The 20,804-nt window shown below is 44.0% G+C and overlaps 2 protein-coding genes across 3 annotated transcripts; one reads left to right on the forward strand and one right to left on the reverse strand.

Annotated features, from left to right (window-relative positions):
• Nucleotides 1-257: 257 nt before the first annotated feature.
• Nucleotides 258-2,629, reverse strand: txndc17 (thioredoxin domain containing 17). Its single transcript, XM_068715593.1, has 4 exons — nt 2,367-2,629; nt 2,080-2,161; nt 999-1,074; nt 258-776 (listed from the first exon to the last, which is right to left on the reverse strand). Exons 1-4 carry the CDS (start codon nt 2,509-2,511, stop codon nt 708-710), a joined length of 372 nt encoding a protein of 123 aa, XP_068571694.1. The 5' UTR covers nt 2,512-2,629; the 3' UTR covers nt 258-707.
• Nucleotides 2,630-2,911: 282 nt separating this feature from the next.
• Nucleotides 2,912-18,823, forward strand: kiaa0753 (KIAA0753 ortholog). 2 transcript variants are annotated; one of them, XM_068715594.1, is made up of 18 exons: nt 2,912-3,332; nt 3,433-3,738; nt 3,856-4,123; nt 4,269-4,378; nt 4,481-4,543; nt 4,889-5,101; nt 5,591-5,768; nt 6,342-6,550; nt 6,753-6,883; nt 7,413-7,559; nt 8,114-8,203; nt 9,577-9,664; nt 9,888-9,959; nt 10,081-10,251; nt 10,397-10,478; nt 10,745-10,865; nt 15,165-15,398; nt 16,907-18,823. In XM_068715594.1, exons 1-18 carry the CDS (start codon nt 3,195-3,197, stop codon nt 17,043-17,045), a joined length of 2,760 nt encoding a protein of 919 aa, XP_068571695.1. In that variant the 5' UTR covers nt 2,912-3,194; the 3' UTR covers nt 17,046-18,823. The 2 variants fall into 2 exon arrangements, with proteins under 2 accessions (XP_068571695.1, XP_068571698.1); XM_068715597.1 differs by having other exon boundaries at nt 9,891-9,959.
• The last annotated feature ends 1,981 nt before the right edge of the window (nt 18,824-20,804 follow it).

Here is a 20,804-nt window from a genome sequence, read left to right on the forward strand (position 1 = left end):
GAACTACACTCTATTCCTAAGGATATGCTGCCACCTAGTGTTCACAACAGGAAACTACCCGGGCTGCAACAAACGAGGTGCAAACAAGGTGCATGGAGGAGGAAAATGGTCCAAAAATGGTGAGAAACACTTATAATAAAAACTTTGTTCAAATGTCAATATCCCCAAGAACAGAAATCCTCCAATAAAAACATTGCTGTGAGACAACAAGGCATATCGGAGTCATCGCTACAAAGCATGTTTTCTTCTGCTGCACATTTTCAACATCAAGTGTTACTTTATTTGAATCTTACTGCAAGGCAAATAATCACATTAAAAAAAAAATGGTCACAATGAAGAATTTTGTATAAATGTAATCAACTAGTGTTTTAGATTAACGTTACATTTGAACAAACATACCAAACTCGGATAACATATATCAATCGAGTGATTGCACATAAAAGCAGCCCGAGAAGAATCACTATTAGAGTCACGTCCGTTCTTCATGTTTCTCTTTGCAGACGTTCAAGTGCTGGATTAATTGAATAGCTGTGTCTTACGTTGGATGCTCATTAACTTGGTCGTAAACTTAACACGGTTGCAGATTTGCATCGCATTGCAGAAGGAGATTAACCTTGTGCACGGTTGTCAGTAACGCTGGAATTGAATGGTGGTGAATTTACTGTTAAAATGATAAAATGGCGGATGTGCGAACAGCGTTGGATCCCTCAGTCCTCAGTGAACATCATCCGCACCAGCTCTCCTTTGAAGCATTCTTCCTCCACCAACTTCTGAGGCTGAAACAGGATTACAGGGTGGGGGGGGGGTTAGACCACTCTAACTATAGCAATATTAGAAGATTATGCTTTTTTCATATGCAACATTTTATACGAGACTGGATGATACCGAAATATTGTCTCTTATTATCTAATTTCTAAGGATTTTTCTGCCAAACTTTTATATTAAAACTCATTTTAGTCTAATCATGTCAATATGAGAGTCAGGCACATTATTCTTACCGTGCCATACCGCAGCAGAGTGGGAACTCCACTCAACTTCAGCGTCTTCTTGAAGTCATTATTTGAATCCTTCCAACTGGAGCATGAACAAAAACATTATTATTATTATTATTATTATTAGGCAGCTGATACAGTTCACCGGTACCACATTTCAGAGAGCAGACATGGGGAAGAGGACTTTCAGCTTTCCAACATGAAAATGCTTTTGCAGAAATCTGACATTTTTTTTTGGAGAAGTAAATGATTATGAAATCTATGTAGAAGCATTATTTGGTGCTCTAATGTATATTATACATTTATACAGCATACCATAGAACACAAATCCCTTTTTGGTCTTTTACAGACAATAGTCTATCGTATATATATGTGTGTGTGTGTATATATATATATATATATATATATATATATATATATAATATGTTTAGTAGCATTATGGTCTAATCACATCCATTGTTTGCATGCAGATAGTCAACATGTAATACAGATTTATGACTGAATGGCTGCAAATATCACAATATCAAAGTTGTTTATTTTAAAGATAATGAAGTTTCTTAAAGAAATACTTCTGTCTCGACTAGCAAAAGCTCAATGTTTTCTCTCTCGGCTACGTTCCTCTATTAGGTTTATTGAATTATTTCTATGCATCAGATTCAGCCTCGTGACACAACACGTTCTGGCTATCTAGAAATGTAATATTTCACAACTGAGCTCACTGTAACTGGCTCTATAGTTTGCCAGTTCCCCTAAAATATAAATGCATGGAATGCAATTGCACAATTTATATTTTGTTGATCACATCATTATTTTTTTTTTCTTTTGTGGCAATTTAGCAGGTCTACATACTTGTTATTGTCTTTCCATTTTATACTGTTTCAAACTCATGTTACATCTAATCTATTTGAGTTTTCGGCTGTTGGTCAAACAGTTTTTTTTAGATGTTTCGTTACATTGTTGAGCTCTCATTACCTGTGGTGGCCATTAATTATCATATTCCATTAGAGCAGATGATTCAACTGATCGTTTCAGTGTTAGTCGCAGCACAGTTTGCCATTAAAGATATTAGAGTAAATAAAATACTGACTAGGCCCTTTCTCCCACTTGACAGTAGATGAAGACGGAGCCCTCAGGAAGATGAGTCATCTGTCCCCTTACAACGGGCTCCGCTGAAAGGGGAACAATGCACCAAATGTAAAATAAGTAAAGATCAATGAAAGGAAAGGTTACGAACATCTCACGACCAGAACAATGGCAAGTGTGTCCCATACGGTCAGACGATCATACATTACAAGTCTACTCAAAATGAAAGTAACATACACACATCTGGCTAGATTACATAGGTTGAATCCAGGTAGACAACGCAGACATTACCTGTCACACAGTCGGGGCACCAGCTCTTTCCTTGGGCGTCTTTATTACCAGAGAAATACACAAAAATATCCTTCCCCTTTCTCTCAGATACAGCCTGACAGAAGTCGTCATATCCGTGCACGGCCACTTCTTCGTAGTGGGCCATCGTTCAGACCGAGTTAGTGTGGAAATGCACTACCTAGCACGAAGCACTAACAAGTGTTATCAGAAATACTACTCCTCTGAACACTGGACCTGAGAGAAATACTCAAAAAGGTGACAGTACCACTTCCGGTCTGTGCAAAAGTTCTTAAAGGGACCACGTCCCTAAGTTTTATTCAGCATTTTTAAGTTGTCCTTTGTCATGGAGATGTTTTACATTTTTGATAAGCACATTACATAATATTTTATACATTCACAAAGTATCGCAGAAGGGCGCATATTTTATTACAGAATGATTTATTTTTTAAATGCGGTTGCGGTGATGCTTGACTGCTCTGACGATCCGTACTTGCTAAAAAAAAAAGAAGGAAAAAAAGAACTTCCGTCCAGCTGAGTTCCGTTAATGTCATGGCGGCGTTTCAAACACTTGACAGGCTTGGATTAAAATTCTAAAAGTTAACCATGTTCCATATTTTAGTTTACTTCCAGTCAGCGACGCTACGTGAATAGTTAATTTATAATGTCTGTATAAACTGAAAAAACAAGCGGTTATCGAATGGATTATGTTGGGATTAATTTAGTTAGTTTGCAAACTTCAATTCAAAAGCGTAGTTAGCTTGCTAATGCTAACTCATTTACATTAATGTTAGCTATTTTTGACAGAGCTCGGCGGTTGTTTTCACTGCAATGACTGCACAGTTCCTGCAGAGTGGCCCCACGACTCCTGAGGGACAGCAGGCTCGAGGGAGAACCTGGGTTGTTTTAGGTCCAACCCGAAGCGTTCACAACAGCAGCGGTGTAACTACTGTCATGTCCCAAAACAAGGTAAACAACAAGTGACCCATTAATCCAAATTCTTTATACGTTTGAATTCTAAGTAGCAATGGCTGTTTGCATTAAGAGATTGGTATCTTCCACACCACAGCTCCTGTTCAATGAAGCCTTCCCTGCAAGCACCGGCAACCGTGCCACCCATGTACGCCCGCCAGCCCCCATCGTGATAGAGAGGCTGCTGCTGCTGCCGCCGCCGCCGTCAGAGGAGCGTGAGAACGTGGAGAGCACCAGAAGCTCCATCAGCTTCACCACGCTGTCGGAGGAGAGACTGCGGGCTGCGGTGCGGCTGGCCAAGCGAGATCTGAGAAGAAGGCGCCTCGAGTCACTGACGAGATCCCCTGCCAAACCCTCTCAGGAGGCCTCCCTCCATGAAACTAGTGATGTAGAGCTGCTACAGGTAAGTGATGTAGATTAATGGCTCACGTTTTATAATTGATAGTTTACTGGTTTAGTGTCCTCTCTAAGGAATTATTGCCATTTTGTTCAGTAAATGAGTCTTTTCCTCTCTCTATAGGAGCTTACCGCCACTCCGAATAAGGCCAAGTTCAAGACCTCCAGTCCATTAAAGAACTCAACCCGATCTGGAGCCAAATTGTCAGCGAACAGACCCCAGAAGCGTCCCATCGGTCCCGTGTCTCGGATCGGCCGGTCGCCTCCAACCAGAGACCCTGGCCCGAGGCAGTGTGAAGGGGGCAAACATGCACCTTTAAGCCAGGAGATCGACAAGCTGCACAATGAGCTGGAAGTGTATATTCAGAAAGTAGAAGCGCTCTCCAACAGAGGTAACCCCCACACACACAAATCAGCTTGTTACATTAGGCTTGTGTCTTACTGTTGATAAATTGATTTCACAGTTTTTGTACCCTCCAAACTCAGCACACTTTTACATGACAAGCGTAATGATGAATGGTGGTATTTAAACAACAGGAGGTGAACTAGAGGAGCCATTGGAGCCCGAAGAGCAAAACAAGTTGGAGATGCGCAGGCAGAAGCAGGCAGGCCGCTCGGCACGTCTCATCTATGTTCTCCAGCAGCAGGTATTTAAATCTCTGCCACGTGTAAATTTAAATAAACCTCCATTGACTTTTTCATTTGCTCTCTATCTATAAACACTGTTCCCCAAAACCGCTATTTAAAAGGTCAAAGAGATACAGGAAGATATGGAGAAACTACGAAGCCAGAACATGTGGGACACCAAAAAGGTATGTCTTCATCTTTGTCACACATTCACTGCTGTTTAGAGCTCATGTATTTGTTGATGATGATAAAACATTAAGAACACTGCAATAACTTTTTTTTTTGGGGGGGGGGGGGGGGGGCTCCTGTCCCTCAAAAGATAAATGTTCTTCATGCCATTTATGTATATGAACACACCAATGAGTGGTCATTCAACGAAAGACCAATCTCAAAAACATGTGCCAGTGTTTTACCACATTCTATCATTCTTTAAATTAATATTGTTTTTGCTAAAAGGAGATTTCATGTAGCTTTTGAATGCTCGGCACACATCATGGAGCTATCTGATTGCCTCTCTGTTCTTCCGTCAGTCCGCGACAATAAACAGGCTTGCAGCTGCTCACCGAGGGACGCTCAGGGTCTTGCAGTTTGTCGTCAACCAGTTTTCAGATCTTTCTCACGACAAGGTACCGGCTCATTACAAAGAGCTGAGCCAGCTGATTCGCCAGCTCTCTCTGTGCTCCGCTAAGGTTGAAGCAGAACAGGGTTCGGAGACGGCCTTCGACGTCCTGCAGAAACTAGAGGTAAGGAGCGTAAAGTGCAGATCACAACGTGTTTGGACCATAGCACAGAGTTTCACTGAACCATTCTAGCCCAGTAGATTTCAAATGGAAGATGGAAATGGAAGCGCATCACAAGGAAGATTCAAACAAAAAGGTGTCAAGCCGTTGTTTTGGGGTCATAGACTAATGTAGCTGTAGTTGGTGACTTTATTCAAGTCTAAGTTAACTTTTCCAATTACTTTGTGTCCTACAAAACTGTGAGATGATGTATAGAAAGGTCCACAGTTCCAACATTAATATGATGCTGATGTAAATACCATCAAATTAAAGTTCCTCCTTATACTTTATGAATGCATGTGGCTCGTGGTTTATAGTATATCTTTTACGAATAAGAGTCTTTCTTATGTTTTTTGTTTTTTTTTAAATCGGTAAATTGAACAAATCTTATGTATTATTTCGATTATTTTATGGAGGCATTGTTTTTGTGTCTTGTCACTCTATTCTGCTTAGACGTTGGATTCTGTCCTCCATAAGCAAGAGCTGCTCCAAAGGATGCAGGCCCGAGCACGTCCTCCACACAGGAAGTCTCCTCATCGCAGCGCGTCACCGTCAAGTGCACCCAAGGGTGCCGGCACCTCAACCGTTCGAGGTCCTCGCAAACCGGCAAATCCCAAGAGAGCAGTCCGAGGTGAGTGCTCTTTTGCCTTGACTTAGATTTAACATGTTAAAAAGCATTTACTTCCCTTTTAGTAAATGCTTTTATATATAAATGCAGTATTTCCCAGTAAATTCTGTGTATGCCTTTTTGATGAATGACGAAGCGTTAAGTCTCCAGAGTGTCTGGAAGTCACCTCGGGGCTTTTTGTGTGCGGTGGTGTTTGGGGCCTCCCGCTGTGCTTAAATGGCTGCACCAGGCTTAAAGTCGATAAGGAGCCATGAAGAAGTGATGGGGGGGGGGGGGGGACAGGAACTGAAGTGCAGGACTCTGGCTGTTGGTCCCCCACTGCTTCACCTTATGAGCAGTTAACTCCTGCTGGCTCCTATTGGGCTGAGAGGCATCCTGTGTGACACAAACACCTACAATGAGCTTAGGGAGCCAACTGGTTGTCAAGTTTGCTAATTGTTTAATTGGAGGCGTTGTGTTGTGTCATGCCTTTTTGTTCCAAGCCGATTTTACTCGTGTTTCATAGCGAGGAAGAGCCGAAGCTATTCCTTCCTTTCTATCGACATGGGATACAATACTTCTCATGTGTGTCGTCAGGTAAGAGAATGGCCTCGCAGAAGCCCAGAGCTGCTCCTCACCAGCTCATGAACAGACGAGAGGCGCTCAGGGCCGGCCTGCAGAGCCTCGCCCAGAGAGAGCTGCAGGGACGACCTCGGGCAAACACCGCCTGCAGAAGAGGAGGAGGAGGAGGAGGAGGAGGAGGGGCTCTGCACTGTGGGAGAAGCGAGGCTGACGTTAGAATGAAGGTGCTGGCTTTACTTCTACTGAAGCTCAATACTGAATTAGATATGTTGTAGCACACAGGAAGTGCTTCATGTTATAATAGAAGCAGTGTGATTTTGGGTGTCATTTAAAACCCACCGTGGAGAAAAAAAAGGCGTATGAAGGTATGCCAGAGGTCACTTCAAAGATTTAAACATTATATTTTGTATTTTTTTTTTGCCGTAGCGTAATCAGATGCAAGAAGCAGGTTTCCAGCAGCCTACAGTGTCCTCTCAGCTCAGAGTGAACCAGCTGCCTCAGAAAGAGCACTCTGTGCCCTGGATACCTACATCGCCTCACTCTCCTCCTCCACAGCGGTGAGAACAACTGATGACGCGTTCATTAAAAGAAAAAAAAAAAAGAAAAAATCATGAGCTATTATTGTGCACCAGTGTTGTTGCTCTCATTGCACACCGGATGACTGAATTATAATCATTATAAAACCACGATTATACTGTTATCTGTGTTGTGTACTGTAAAGTCTGAAACTCTAATGCCAAGGTAACAGTCTTCCAGTATGAATATATTAATGCATTGTGAATTAAAGCGTCTGTGATACGATAACGTTTAGAAATGTAAGGTGCCCGGAGAGACCACTTAAAAAGCCGTTCACTTTTCAGCCAGAAGGTGGATGTGAGCCGGTTTCATCATACATTTTTTTTTTTGCTGGACTAATGGCTTTCATTCACTGTGTAATTAGAGGCTTTTCCAAAATCGGCATCCAAACAATATTTATGGAATATGTAATTGTAAAGTACAGCGGAAAAACATAAAAATAAACATGACTCTTATTCCCTATGATCCCTATATATCTATATCTATATCCCTCTGCTATTATCTCAACAGATCCCCTCAGAGGAGAGGACCAGAGCCTCGATGTCTCTTTTCTCCCGTGAAGCCCTCGTCCAGCCCTCCTAAGCAGGCGGCGAACGGCGAAGCAGAACCGGCCCTGAGCTCCGAAAAGAAGACACAAGCTCAGAATGAAGCGTTAAGGTGAAGCCCATCGCCTGCAAATCACATCCATCTTTTAATCTCTTCTTTTCTTTTTTTTTTATCAGATATTTCATGATGAAATATCTGATAAATATGCGTACATACTGTACATCAGATCGTCTGTCCTAGCAAGAGAGGGGGGGGGGGTTGATATGAATGGAATCTTAATGAGTCCTTCCTCTGTATTCATGGAGTTATTTCTAACCTCCGTGTCAGACCCCACTTGCTGAGAGCCACAGGCAACACTCTGATCCTAACTCAAAGTTAATTCTTTCCGATAAATGAATCTAGGTGGCGGCTAGATTGAGGCCATTTCTCTTTGTGAGTGATTTATAGTTGGCCTGTTTTCAGTCGTTCTAAGCGACGCATTGATTGAGTGTTCCACATATGTTTCTGTTTAATCAAATCTTAATTACTGCGATTGTGCTTTCCTATTAATCGGGGGGGGGGGGGCTAGCCGCCTGATTTTAGAGATGAGGATTACAGGTGTTTTATGTGAAATGGGTAACTGAGCGTGCTTTTTGCTTCATTCGATGATTACTGGCTCGGTACAGGAAAGCCTGGCTGGATAAGATGACGGTGCAGAGACTGAAGGAGCTCAACCAGCTGAGCAAAGAAGAGGCTCAACGCATTCAGACGCTAAGGTACAGAAGAAGTGTAATTATGGATTCAGCGGTATCTGAGTAAATGTAGGTTGATCCTTTATTGATCCCATCTGTACACAGATTAACACAAGAAATAAAAAAACAGAAAAATATGTTAAAACGGTTGACTGTGAAATAATAAAACAAATCCTAATAAGACAAATTAAATTAATCTTAAAGCTACTACGAGGAATCAGGACCCTGTTAATCAATCACTGTATAAAGTACATTACATACTGTATAATAATAATGATAATAATATGTGCTTGAAGGTGCTTCCTGCATAAACATTTGTCATTAAAGTTTAGAGTCCCAACATTAATGGTACTTTGAAAAAATCCACATCTTGCTTCCACTCAAGCCAGCGATCCACACATGAATCTGCCACACATTGCCTCACAATTAAAAGAACAGTTCCAGCACGGAACATGATTACCTGCAAACAATAGAGAGATAGAAAATAATGCCGGTTGCGATTGCAGCAACATCCCATCGGCACCAGAGAGCGCATATGTTCCCATAGATCACCTCACATTTCCTCACATTACCCATCGGGCGGTTTAATCCTGCAAGGCCAGCAACAAAACCGCAGCGTGAGCGGTGCTTTGGGTTGAAGCGAACACTTGGTCCATAAAACTCTAATTGAACTAAAGCAAATGTGCGGGTTTTGTCCTTCGTGCTTCTGTTTCCTCACACACAAAGAAACAACCAAGAGGACTGAACTTGGCCAGTTTCAAGGCTTTTTTTTTTTTTTTGCTTAGTGAGTCATTGGGAATTGCACCATCGTTAATAGTATTAGTTCCACCTGGGTATTTGTTGCTATGACGAGGTGAAAGGTCTGTTCTTCTGACGGCGGCTGCTCCACCTGCCGCGACTACGATCAGTCCATGAACTCACAACAACAAGCATCTCAAGTAATATATGTTTTAGACAGAAATGAAGACTAATAGCCTGGTGTACGATGTTTGTAGGCCTCTACGTTTGACAGTATTTATACACATTTAATATGGGACTGGAGCTTTTTTTTTTTTTTTAAGGAGTGAACATATTCTAGTAAACTTAAAGCTGAAACCAGCCTCTCTTTTGAGCTCAGCTGGAGTCGTTGTAAGTGTACGAATGAATTCATCAGCCTCTACGGTTAAATAAACCAGGATGAATTCACTACAGTGTTCACGAGGTTTGCCTCTACGCCGAGGGATGGGAATTTTTATGGTTATGACCCGGTTTTTGCAGTAAATGTGAATATTTAAGCAAACAACAAGGCTGACAAACACTGCCCCCCCCCCACACAAGCTTGAAAACCAGTTAAAATGCGTTTGGCTTTATATAACTTCCGTGACAGCTTGCAGTGTGGGTGTGTTTTTGGTTTACAGGTCAGAAGTTGTCTCGCCAACTCGGTGGGCTGAGAGAGCCGAGCAGAAGGCCAGAGAAAGAATTCAGCCGCTTCTGGATGAAGCACAGGTAGGAAGACTCGTCTGTTGTCTGCGTAGTGACAGATTATAACTTCCCTTTCCTTCCTTTTTTTTTTTTTTTTTTTACATGTCACCTTTTATTTGAAGATGGGGAACAATCAATACAGCATAACAAAAGTCAAATGAAATGTGACTGAGTCGCGGTATTGTTTCTATAGACTGAGAGGAAGGAAAGGACGCTTGATCGGTGGGACTGAGTTTGTTTATTTCAGCAGATCGGTGAGTGCAGGACGAGGATCAGCCCCTCGCTGAGGGTCCGGCTGTCTGAGCAGGCTGCAGAGACGGTGAGCTGCGCTGCGGGGTTGCCAATGCTTCCCAGGGGAGAAGAGGGGAAACTTGGCCTCGCTATTGAATAAAGTTAGAATTTTTGGTGTCATGCGTGTGTGTGTATGTTTCCCTCCACAGGCAGCAGGGAGTGCAGAGCAGCTGAGTGAGGCGCTGCTGGAGGATCTGCTGGAGGACACTGCGCGGGCGGCGTGGGCGGCTGAGACAGACGGACAGTTTGAGGACACGGCCCGGCGTAGGCTGCAGGCCCCCACCCTGGAGAGTATGCTGCTTCGTATGGAGGAGATACAGGTGAGGAGGTTCAGCGATCGGGGCTGATGTTTATGGAGCACACTCCTGTGACGGCCGTCGGTCTGGTGCTGCTTACTGATGCAGTGTCTGCTGGCGGGCGGACAGTTTGTTTATAATATGGATTTATCTGTTGCTTTCTGAGCAGAGAGACCAGGAAGAAGTGAGGAGACGGTTTGCTTCCATCACCTACTCAGACCCTCTTTACTGGGACAGACCAGGAGCAGCAGGTAAATAAAAAAAAAAAAAACACTAACACACTCCTCTTTATCCTCTTTAACTGCATGTAGAGAAAGGATTTCCCTGATGTGTCCTGTAGGTGGAGACAGCGCCACAACTGAGTAGGCGAACACTTCTCATTCTGAGCCTCTGCTCTGCTTGCTTTGTGCATCTGTCTCCCCCCCCCCCCCTGCTCCACTCCACTCCACTCCATCCCTCTGGACACACACTACCTCTACCCTTCCTTTCCTCCCTCCTTCCTATCTGTTGTTCCCAGGACCCCAGTGCCACGCTCCGTGCTCCAGGCCAGCCTCTCCTCGGCCAATTAGGCTCACGAGGCCGGTGCCGGGGCAGAGCTCTGCAGCCGAAATTCTCCTAGAGAAAACTGTGGAGACCGGGTGGGTTGCTGCATCCTTTTTATTTATTTTTTTGAACAATCATACAACACATCATTTCTACCGCTCATATTGTGCTGACGGCTTCCTCTCCTTGCTGTTTTATTCATCTTGAAGAGGAAGTAGGGACATTTTTGGAGTGTTTCCAGAATACTAACTGGAGTGCAGTTCCAAGGTTTGACCTATTTAATCTTTTGAGCTGAAATTAAAGGTCTAAGCCCCCATTTTAAGTAGCCGCTGCTCCAACACAATACTAACGATTATATGACATTATGACCATCTGCTTAAAAAGAAATATACACATTAAAATGTTGGGTTTTTAATTATTACTATTTTTTTTTGTGAACTTCTGTTCCAAGAACAACAGCAGCCTCATCCACAGGAAGTCATTCACCACTGGTTTAATTAGGCCTCTAGACTTAATGAAAAGTAAAGTGGTTAATGTTTTTCCAGCGACGCACAGCGAGTGTTTCGCGTCTCCCCCCCACATGACGTGTGGTTGCCCTATAATCACTCTCCCACCGGGAGGCCTTAGTCATCCTGCAAACAGTCACTTGGTGGCTACCGTACCCAGGGCAGCGTCTATTCCTGGACTCGGGCTGCAGACTCCACAGAGAGACCCTCCGCTGCCCAGGGCTTTGGCTGCAGCTGCTCTTCTGCTTAAATGAATGAGAAACTTGGAAGGTGGAGAAAAGAGAGCGAAAGGACTGGAAGTTGTTGACACAAGACTAAGCCAGCAGCATGCCGCTTTTTTTTTTTTTTTTAACAAATTCAAGCACCAAATTAAGTCAGCGCCTCGGGTTCCGTTCCCTCGTCGGATACTTTACCCCGACATCCACTGTGACTCATCATAGACTCTGTCTTCGTAACACATCCATCAAGTAATGGCTCTATTTCTTTTCTTTTCTTTACGGAAGTCAGCTATTTAGAGTCTAGTCTTTTTGAAGAGGTGTTGTGTTTTAAGTCATTACTCTCTTCAAAGGTATCCAGCCTGGCAGCTTCTCAACGGGGACAAAGTCATTTGAGAATATCCAGCTCCTGTGTTTTAGAGTCCCTGCAGCATAAAACGGAGACGAACCCGGCTGCGTCGCTTTTATCCTCAGTCCAAATTACCTTTAAAGAAGCGTTGGCACCTGGCTGGACCTCTTTTCTCTTTTCTAACACATTGAATCACAGTGGATGTAATTAGGATTCTTTTTACTTTGATCAAGTCTAGAATACAAGACGTCATCAATGAATGAATTGGCTCAGCCTTTCAGCACTAGTCTGCTCCTAATGAGAAGTGTCTGTTCTTTATAAAGTTAAAGTGTTGGTTGAGGTTTTTAATGGGAACATGTGAGATCTCTTCGCCGTTTGGTTTTTGGCGATCGGCACCGGTCCCTGAGTTAACATCGATAGCGACGGATACGTTGGGCAGCATGGAGAGCGGCTCGCTTTGCTGTCTCGCACATCATGGCGTCGCAGCATCTCTTTTTGCATGAGACACTTCTCAACATCTCTGAAGCAACGATGACGCGGTCAGACGGGAGGATCGATTAAATCGGCTAAAACGCGACGGCACAACTGTGCTTGTATTGGTGACGGCGATGCATATGAAGTAATATTACGGGGCTCCAGGATTGCTTCTTAACAATTATGTTCGTTGTCATTTGTTAAAATAAGTACCATAGATCCTAAACATTGTCCACATTAGTCACATTTTTTTCCCGCTCTGAATGAAGACCCCCCATCAATTTAGTAGTAACTTGACAACTGCTTTGGATAATTAAGCACTTTTGTCTGGAAAGAAAAGTTTAGATTTTCCTGAAATGTTCCTAGAATTATATGTTTGTGTTTCCAAAGAGCTGACGGAGAAAAGTCCCTTTTTTTTTTTTTTAGAAGTAATAAAGTTGGAAGAAGGGAGTCATTTGGTGTGTCATGGAAAGGGGAGTTGTCTTCATTGTTTTATAGAGCGCTCTTTTGGGGCCTTGCTCTGTAAACATGAGCAAGCTACCTTGTTTGTTTGTTTTTTCCTCCAAAATGTGACTTACTCCCCTCGATTCAAAAGTTATTTTAAATCTACAGCCGGAGCTAAAGAGCTGCATTAAAGTCTCCCAAGAAAAACATTTCTTGATTTAATGACGCTGCCTCGGTTTGGTGCCAGAGTCAACACACTGTCCTCATTAAGAGCAGTTCATTTCCCAGATGATAAAACGTGTTATTGGGATAAACCCTGTAGGTACAAGAAGCTGCAGCCAGCTTCAGGTCTGTCTCCATATTTGAAAACCCGCCAACAGTTCCGCTCATAAATACTGTTGTGCAGCATGAAGTACACAGGGCTTTAGGAGAAAGGGAAACTTGGATATACGACAGGATGCTTTCATGTTGCTTCATCGTCACTTGCGTCAGCATGAAGGAAAATAAGCCTACACATGCAGTTTGTTTGTGTGTCGGTGTTCGGTGTAGCTGCATAGCACGGTTTGATTTTTTTGGGGGGGGGGGGGGGGGGGGGGGGTTTGAAACAGCGAAATGTGTGAAGAGCTATTCATGTGTTGTCGTCTCAGCCCTGATTGGCTGTTCATAACCCACATTTCTCAGTCCGGAGGGACACATCAGTCGCTGGAAAGCAGATCTCACACACACACACACACACACACACACACACACACACACACACACACACACACACACACACACAGGAAGGAAACGAGTGATGGCAGACATTTATTTTTTTAAAGCTTCTTTGATTGTATTGCTTAATTACTTTTTAGGTTATTACTTCTCGATTTAAATTTTTAGGTGCTTTTTTATAGTCGGTGAAGGGAGGACTGATGGGGAATGCAATTTTCAAAAGAATTACTTTCAGCTGATTTGGTAAAAGATGAAACAAAGCGGATTTTATTTGGTTTTCAGTTGCTCGGGCTGTCATTGCGGTCACTGCTAGTTACCTATGAGTCACCACTTTACAACATCAGGGCCTCTCAGGAGGGAGAGTTCACGTCACTGTTTGTGGGGAAAGGTAATTGTTAACGTGACACCCAGTAGTTCAACCCATCTGTCGCGCATCGCTGGACGTGACACCGTCCTCCCAAAGAGACATTTCCAAAACGGCAAAAAAGTCGTTTTTGCTGCCTTTCGTGCTCTCGTGTGAGAGCTATCAAGCGACCACACAGACAAAGGGGCGAGAGAGATTTCATCTTTGGAAACATCAGCAGAGCGGCAGATAAGATTTATGTATCCATGGTGAGGAGCGTAGACGCAGGCGCCGATTGTTTCCCCACACACACACACACACACACACACACACACACACACACACACACACACACACACACACACACACACACACACACACACACACACACGCTTGGCTGTCGCTGAACGACCGCACCAGCAGGTCAAACAAATCAATGAAAAGATGAAAGCCCCACTCAGCAATATTCTAAACCTTTTCATGTAGTTCCCTTTTGTGTACAGCCACGGTTGTCATCGTGGGCCGAGTGTCACGTGAGGCACAAACGGACGCACAACTTTTTTTTGATGCATCGCATATCCCGTGAAACACGCGTTGACTGGAATGTTCAGCAGAGATGTTGTTGAATCTCCTTTTTCACAGATATGTATTCAAGGTTAATCTTGGTCTTTTTTTTTTTTTTTTTGTCTGAATGGTGTTTGTTGTCTTTTGAATGTGGCACAAAAAAAAAAAAGAAGAGAAAAAAAAAAAAAGCGTGGTTGCTGTTGTGACTCCGTAAATAGAAAAGTGAATTTACCGAGTGCTGCATTGTTGCCTTTTACCACGTTGGTCCTCAGACGCCCGTCGGACAGTAAATCGACCGTTTCACACTGGATGCAGAGTTGACTGTGCTGACACTTTGATATTTATCAAAACAGAAACGAGCTCAGCTGAGGCCTGGGGAGCACAATAGAGAGGCACTTTGCTTTGGGAACACTAAATATAGCACCGAGAGCGCTGTCGCAACAAACCGGGCTGATTTTGTCCAAGCAGCCGGGATTATAAAGCTCGACCATGGCAATGTCCAGCTGAGCCCCTACTCTACCCTGATCAAGGGGGCAAGAGGCGAGAGACACCTCTCCTAAATTCATCATCCTCAGACTTTATATCAGCAAATGTTTCTGGTCAATCACGGCGCCGCACTCCACTCTGGCTCCCTCGTCAGCATATTACCTTCCCTCTTCTCCACAGCGCTCAGAAGGCCTTTACCCAGAAGGCTCGGGTGTCGCGGAAATCCTGCCCGTTTTTGCCTCGCCTCGTGAGCGTCCTCTTGTCTTTTTTTTTTTTTTTATTTTTATTTTTTTCTCCAGACACAGCATCCTCTCTGAGAACAGCCTGACCGATGAGGCGTCCCAGGATGAGCAGCGGCCCAGACGCGGCACCGTGTTCCCGGGCCCAGCGGAGAGCAGCAGGGGGACCGTTATCTCTGTGCCAGGCGGCATGCTGGGAAACATCCGGCGCTACCGGGAAGACTACGAGGCCTACCTGCGACTTGTGGCTCACGAGTCTGTCGGCAGCTTCAACCCCTGGGCCATCGCAGACCGGTAAAAGACTTATCAGTGAATGTTTCCGAACATCCGAATCTGCAGTTAAACTGTGCTTATAATGAATTCTGTGATCAGTTTTTTTTTTGTCTTTGTTACAATATCTCTACCTTTTTTTTATTAGCATTATCACTCAAGATTTGTCCTTCCTGCTCTCTGTTTTTGTCCGTGGACGTGTTCAGTCTTCCCACTCTGAGAGGATCGCGCAGGTTATGGTTTGCATAGTGTCTCTGGTGCGTTATTCTCCCCTCCCACTCGCAAATTTGCATACTTAACAGAATTCTTAAGTTGCTGCAATGCAGAAGACTCCCTCTCATCTGTGTGAACATTCCGAGTCTGAATGCGTTTTATATATCGGCTCTAAACTTTCCAAAGATCATCCCCCCCCCCCCCCCCCCCCCCCCCCCCCTCTCTCTGCATCACAGTGTGAGATTGCGAGCGGCTCGATACATTGCTGCTGCCCACAGTCCCACCCATGGGACCTGACTGCTTCTGCCACTGGCTCATTAACAATCCCACATCAATGAACCCACGTTTTCAAGCGACGGATCGTTTGCTTTTTTCCTGAATTTGGTGGCAAAATGTGGATATTGTATGAGGAGATGCAATTACCTCAGTGTTTTTTTTGCAGAGAAAACACAAACAAATCGACATCTAAATTCTCTGCTATTCTGGTAATGGGCCCAGTGGAGCCCCCCCCCCCCCACATTAATTCTGTCTGCTAACACATTGATTGCAAAATAGCAAAACTTTAGCACGGAAAAAAACACAGAAAACATTAATTCTTTAAGCTTCTTTTGTAAGTGATATGTTTGCGCGTTAACCATACAGAATATGAAGAGTCCTTCAGGAGAGCTTATTACTGTTATACACGTTTCCTAGTGGCTATTCCTAATCCAGTCTTCGCTCTGTCTCACCCCGTGTCCAGTGTCGAGAGCAAAGTATCCTTGTACTGAATCTTGAAAAGGTCAAGCTGGTTCAAACAACACACATTAAGTCATGCACTTATCTCCTGTGTGCCTGCTTCAGTCTCCTGGCGTGTGTTGACCCAGATAGTGATTTAAAAAAAAAAACACCAAAATTTAGCTTGGTGCTGCACCAATCTGCTCAGTCATTTTCCTTCATTAAGAGATATATATATAGATATAGATATAGGGATGGATGGATGGATGGATAGATGGATAGATAGATAGATATCTTATTGTACCTTGACTTTTTTATTTAGCAATTATAGTCTCAAATCTATTGGCCAGAACAATAAATAACAACAGGGGAATATCACAACCATCGCATTGTCTTGACTCTTTTCTAGTTTTATGAAATCACGTGTTTTGTTGTGATGCAGAACATTATTTGCCAGAGATTAGATTCTGACTTTTGCCATGATATTAAAGTTTGTATGTTTCTCCATTTAACCGACTGACCTCCAGGACTCGTCTTTGAGACTTGCTTTGAAGGAGAATGTCTCTCTTTTTTCCTAATTCCTGCGTTCCTTTCGTGTCCCTCAGGCTGGCGGAGGAGCTGCTGTCGGAGGCTGTGGCCGACGTGGCGGCAGAGTTCCAGGATGTGGTGGAGGAGTACGCCGAGGCCGTCTTCACCTCCGAGTTTCTTCCGACCCGGTCGCCTCCTGCTTCGGTCAGCCAATAGGATGTCGCAGCGTCACGGATGTAGCAGTTTCTTACAACACACTATGTGTATTTATTTTTCGGCGAAAATCTGCATTTTCAGACTTTTGCCACAAAAGATGTAAATATCAGAGGCCTCGGGTCTTTTTCTCGACCAAGGACCGTGACGTAGTTTTCTCAGGCGTATGTTTCATTTTGGAATGAAACTCTTTCACGCGTGTACTTATTCTGTTGATTTACAGAGATCTCTATTTAATTTGTATTGTAGATATATTTTGTAATGAAGCGGACGAGATTGTTGGATTGTACAGGGAGCGTTGGTCGCGGTGCTCTTTATGGGTCCATCCGTATCTGTGATTGAATTCCGCTGGGAAAGTTAGTTTAGTTTCGATAAGCTTGGAGAGACCATTACGACATTACGGAGGATTATAAGATTACCGCCCTCCCCTTGCACTTGGTTTAAATCTCCCTGAGGATTACGCACACTTTCTATTTTCACGTTGGAATACGGAAGTAAATTAATTGCATTAATCATTTGTCCAGCGAAATGATGCTGGAAGCCAAGGACAACTTGATTTCCTCTTTTGCTTTAATGTCTAAATAAAGGGTCCAAACAGCCCTCACTGGTAAATGTGTCATCCAGTAAAGAGAAACGCGTCGACATTCTTTTTATTCTTTTTGTTTAACACCTCTTTTCTAATGATCTCTTCAGTGCTTTTCTTGATTTCTGTTTGTTTATTTCCCTCAGAGCCAAATAGAATATGACCACTAGTTTATATACTGTTGCCACCGGCCAACTGAATCATAATGGGGAGAAATGTCAATTCTGAATGCGAAATATCAAAGGACGGACTCGGCAGACCAAGAAAATGCCCGAGCCCCTTGAGAGCAACATGAAAGCCGTGCCGTCGGAGCAGAGGGGACACGTCCAGATGTCGCGCTGGCCTCTGGGGACCAGCCCTTGACGGGGGGACATGCAGTGACTGAACGAATTAGCTCACATTGAATCAGCTGCCTGGACTCTCTGTCTCTCCTGCTGGCTTCTGCGTGGGCGTCTGAAGACGTGCGCTCTTTCACAGGCTCCAGCTCCAGCTTCTGTTTCTGTTTTTCGCGGTCCAGGACCAATGGGGGGGGGGAAACGTCGGCGAATGGCGAAACGACTGTGTGCAAATTTCGGACAATTTTTCATTGTTATGGTTCATGAAATGTCAAACGAGTCTGCCAAGAGACATTTAAGAGATGATATATTTTCATATTTTGGCACCACTTTTGACCGTGAGACTGTGTTGTCAGCGAAACCAGAGAATTGTCTCCCTGCTGTCTTCACATCACATAAGCTTGAACATTCACAAGCAGATGTTACAGTTCGTCGTCTAGAATTAGCACTGGTTTTCACATATCATTTCAAACGGTCAGAGAGGTTCGACCTTGACACCAGCCGGCAGTGACTCACTGTCGGAGCTAATTTCAGAGTTGGGGCTGCGATGTATTCATGATGTATTGAGAGAGAGAGAGAGAGAAAGGCCACTTCCACTTCGTACAGGTGCGTCAAGGCCGCGCTGCGACGCGCGGGCCGCTTATGCAACGTGTTCAGCTAATGCTCCACTTCAACTAGATCTAATGGCTTATCGCTCCCGTTTGCCGTGATGATGTTCTGTTGGAGGGATGGTTTATTCTGAACCATCTGTCATGCAAATACTTTGCATTGTTTGCATGTTCCGCCTCGTGAAAGTTCCTTTTAGTCCAAATTACTTTCAGGCTTTATTTGCTTTCTGGGATCTCATAAAACAACTGTGACTGCTGGGCAGCTTTTGACTGTTTGTATCATTAATTCAGACGCGGCTTTGCATTTCTTTTTTTTGAGGGGGGGGGGGGGGGGGGGGATAATCAACGCTCTCAGAGCCAGAAGCTAGTTATGAAACAAGTGAAGAAGCATGAGTCCCTGCAGAGAGTCGACCAAATTCACACCGATGGATCGGGAGGCTGAAAAGCTTCTCTGTCGACCTCAAAGCACGATGCCAGTCTGAAGCGGTGGATGCAGCGAGACTTATGGAGAAAAACCCACGACGGTGTTAAGATGGAGGAGAAGAATAACACACTTCAGCGGGAGGAGCGGCTTCACCTTGATCCTCACTCATCAACTCGTTCAACTTCCCGCTTTCCTGTCTGCTGAGCGGAGCCTCGGTTGTTTACCTAATGGTTTCAGATTGAAGCAGAAATGATCAACCGTGCACTTGTTGATCATGAACCAAATAAAATGTATCTTTGAAATGATGCTTGATCAAAAGATGGATGAAGTATTCATATCCTTATACCGCAATGGAACTCGATAACCTTTCTATTGCAAGTAAAAAGACGAAGAAACCAGGAGCTACAGCTGTGAATTAAATACATATTTGGAGTCGGAGGAGTGAAGCGCACACACACACACACACACACACACACACACACACACACACACACTTTACGCCTCTGGTCTGGTGGTCTCTCTGCTGTTTTTCTTTTCTCCGTTTTTCATGTTGCTGTAAAATCAACCTGTCTTGATGTGGACCCGCTGTAGGATTCAGAGTTATGTGCTCAGTGGCATGGAGAGAATTCTTCTTGCAGAAGAAATTCACTTAATGCAATTAGCCTTTGGGTTTTTTTTATTTCACTTGTATCCAGTCAGTGCAGCCGTTTGGTGTAATCAGTGCTATCTGTCTTGCTGGCCTCCTGGCCTTGAGGCTTTGTCCCATTTTTTTTTTTTTTTTTCTTTGTGGGATCTCGGCTCAGTGTGCCGGACCAGCAGTGTGTTGTCACTGGCTTTCATGACGAAAAACAAATTGGCTGCATCTTTTCCTCGCGTAGAGTTTGGAAACGTAGCGCGTATCAGCTCTCAGATTCCAGGGCAACGTTTTCGGCCACAGGCATTTTTTCCTCCATCAATATTCATTTGTGTGGACGCGGCTGCCAAATGACACCCCGACCAGACCGTCGCTCTGGGACTGTGTGACCTGCGACCGTCGCTCTGGGACTGTGTGACCTGCTGTGTGCGGAGGAGGAGGAGGAGGAGGAGGAGGGCTAAACACAGCAGGTGTCAACGTCACGGCGGCCTCCCTCGCTATACAGCGTAATGTTTAAGCGCTCAGTGAGAACTCCTATTTTGCAGCTAATTCGGGTCAGGTATTGCAGTAGTGCAGGTCAAGATGAGCTTAAAAGTGAATTAGAGGCACCCATTAGGTAAAGCATCCGTCAGGTTAGACCAGATCTCACAACAGGATTTAAAAGGATTTGATTCATATGCTTCATTTCTCTTTTATCCCTAGGAAGCGACAGGGGAGAAGAGGAATCGTCCTCGTGCAGAGGGCTTTATTTCATATTTCTGAGGCACTTCTTGATTTTCTCTCCTGCCCTCTTACGTGACCAAGGCGGTCTACCTGCTGCTTCGGTGATGGACGGTTGACAGGTGTTTTAGCTGTCACCCCTTCATCCTTAGTTTGCAGTGATTTAGTGTCTCTCCTGCTCTTCATCCTTACACCTCATCTTTTCTTCATCCTCTTAAAAAAGGCTTTGTGTAGCCGTCCTGTAGCCTATACAATACAGGCTTATGTGTGACACTCGCAAGGATTTTTACCTACTTTGTATTTGACATGTGTAATGCGTCTTATATTCCTGTGCAGACAGGAATATTAATTATTTTATATAGCCTATAGCAGATATGCTACAACCACACCCTGTATGACGTTCACTTTAACTTTAAATGTAGTCATCAGTGTAGAACACTATACCTCATCTTCTTTTA

The sequence above is a fragment of the Cebidichthys violaceus genome, unplaced genomic scaffold (assembly GCF_023349555.1).
Source record: "Cebidichthys violaceus isolate CVI_PGR_0920_01 unplaced genomic scaffold, fCebVio1.0.p SCAF_1, whole genome shotgun sequence".
Classification (NCBI taxonomy): Eukaryota; Metazoa; Chordata; class Actinopteri; order Perciformes; family Stichaeidae; genus Cebidichthys; species Cebidichthys violaceus.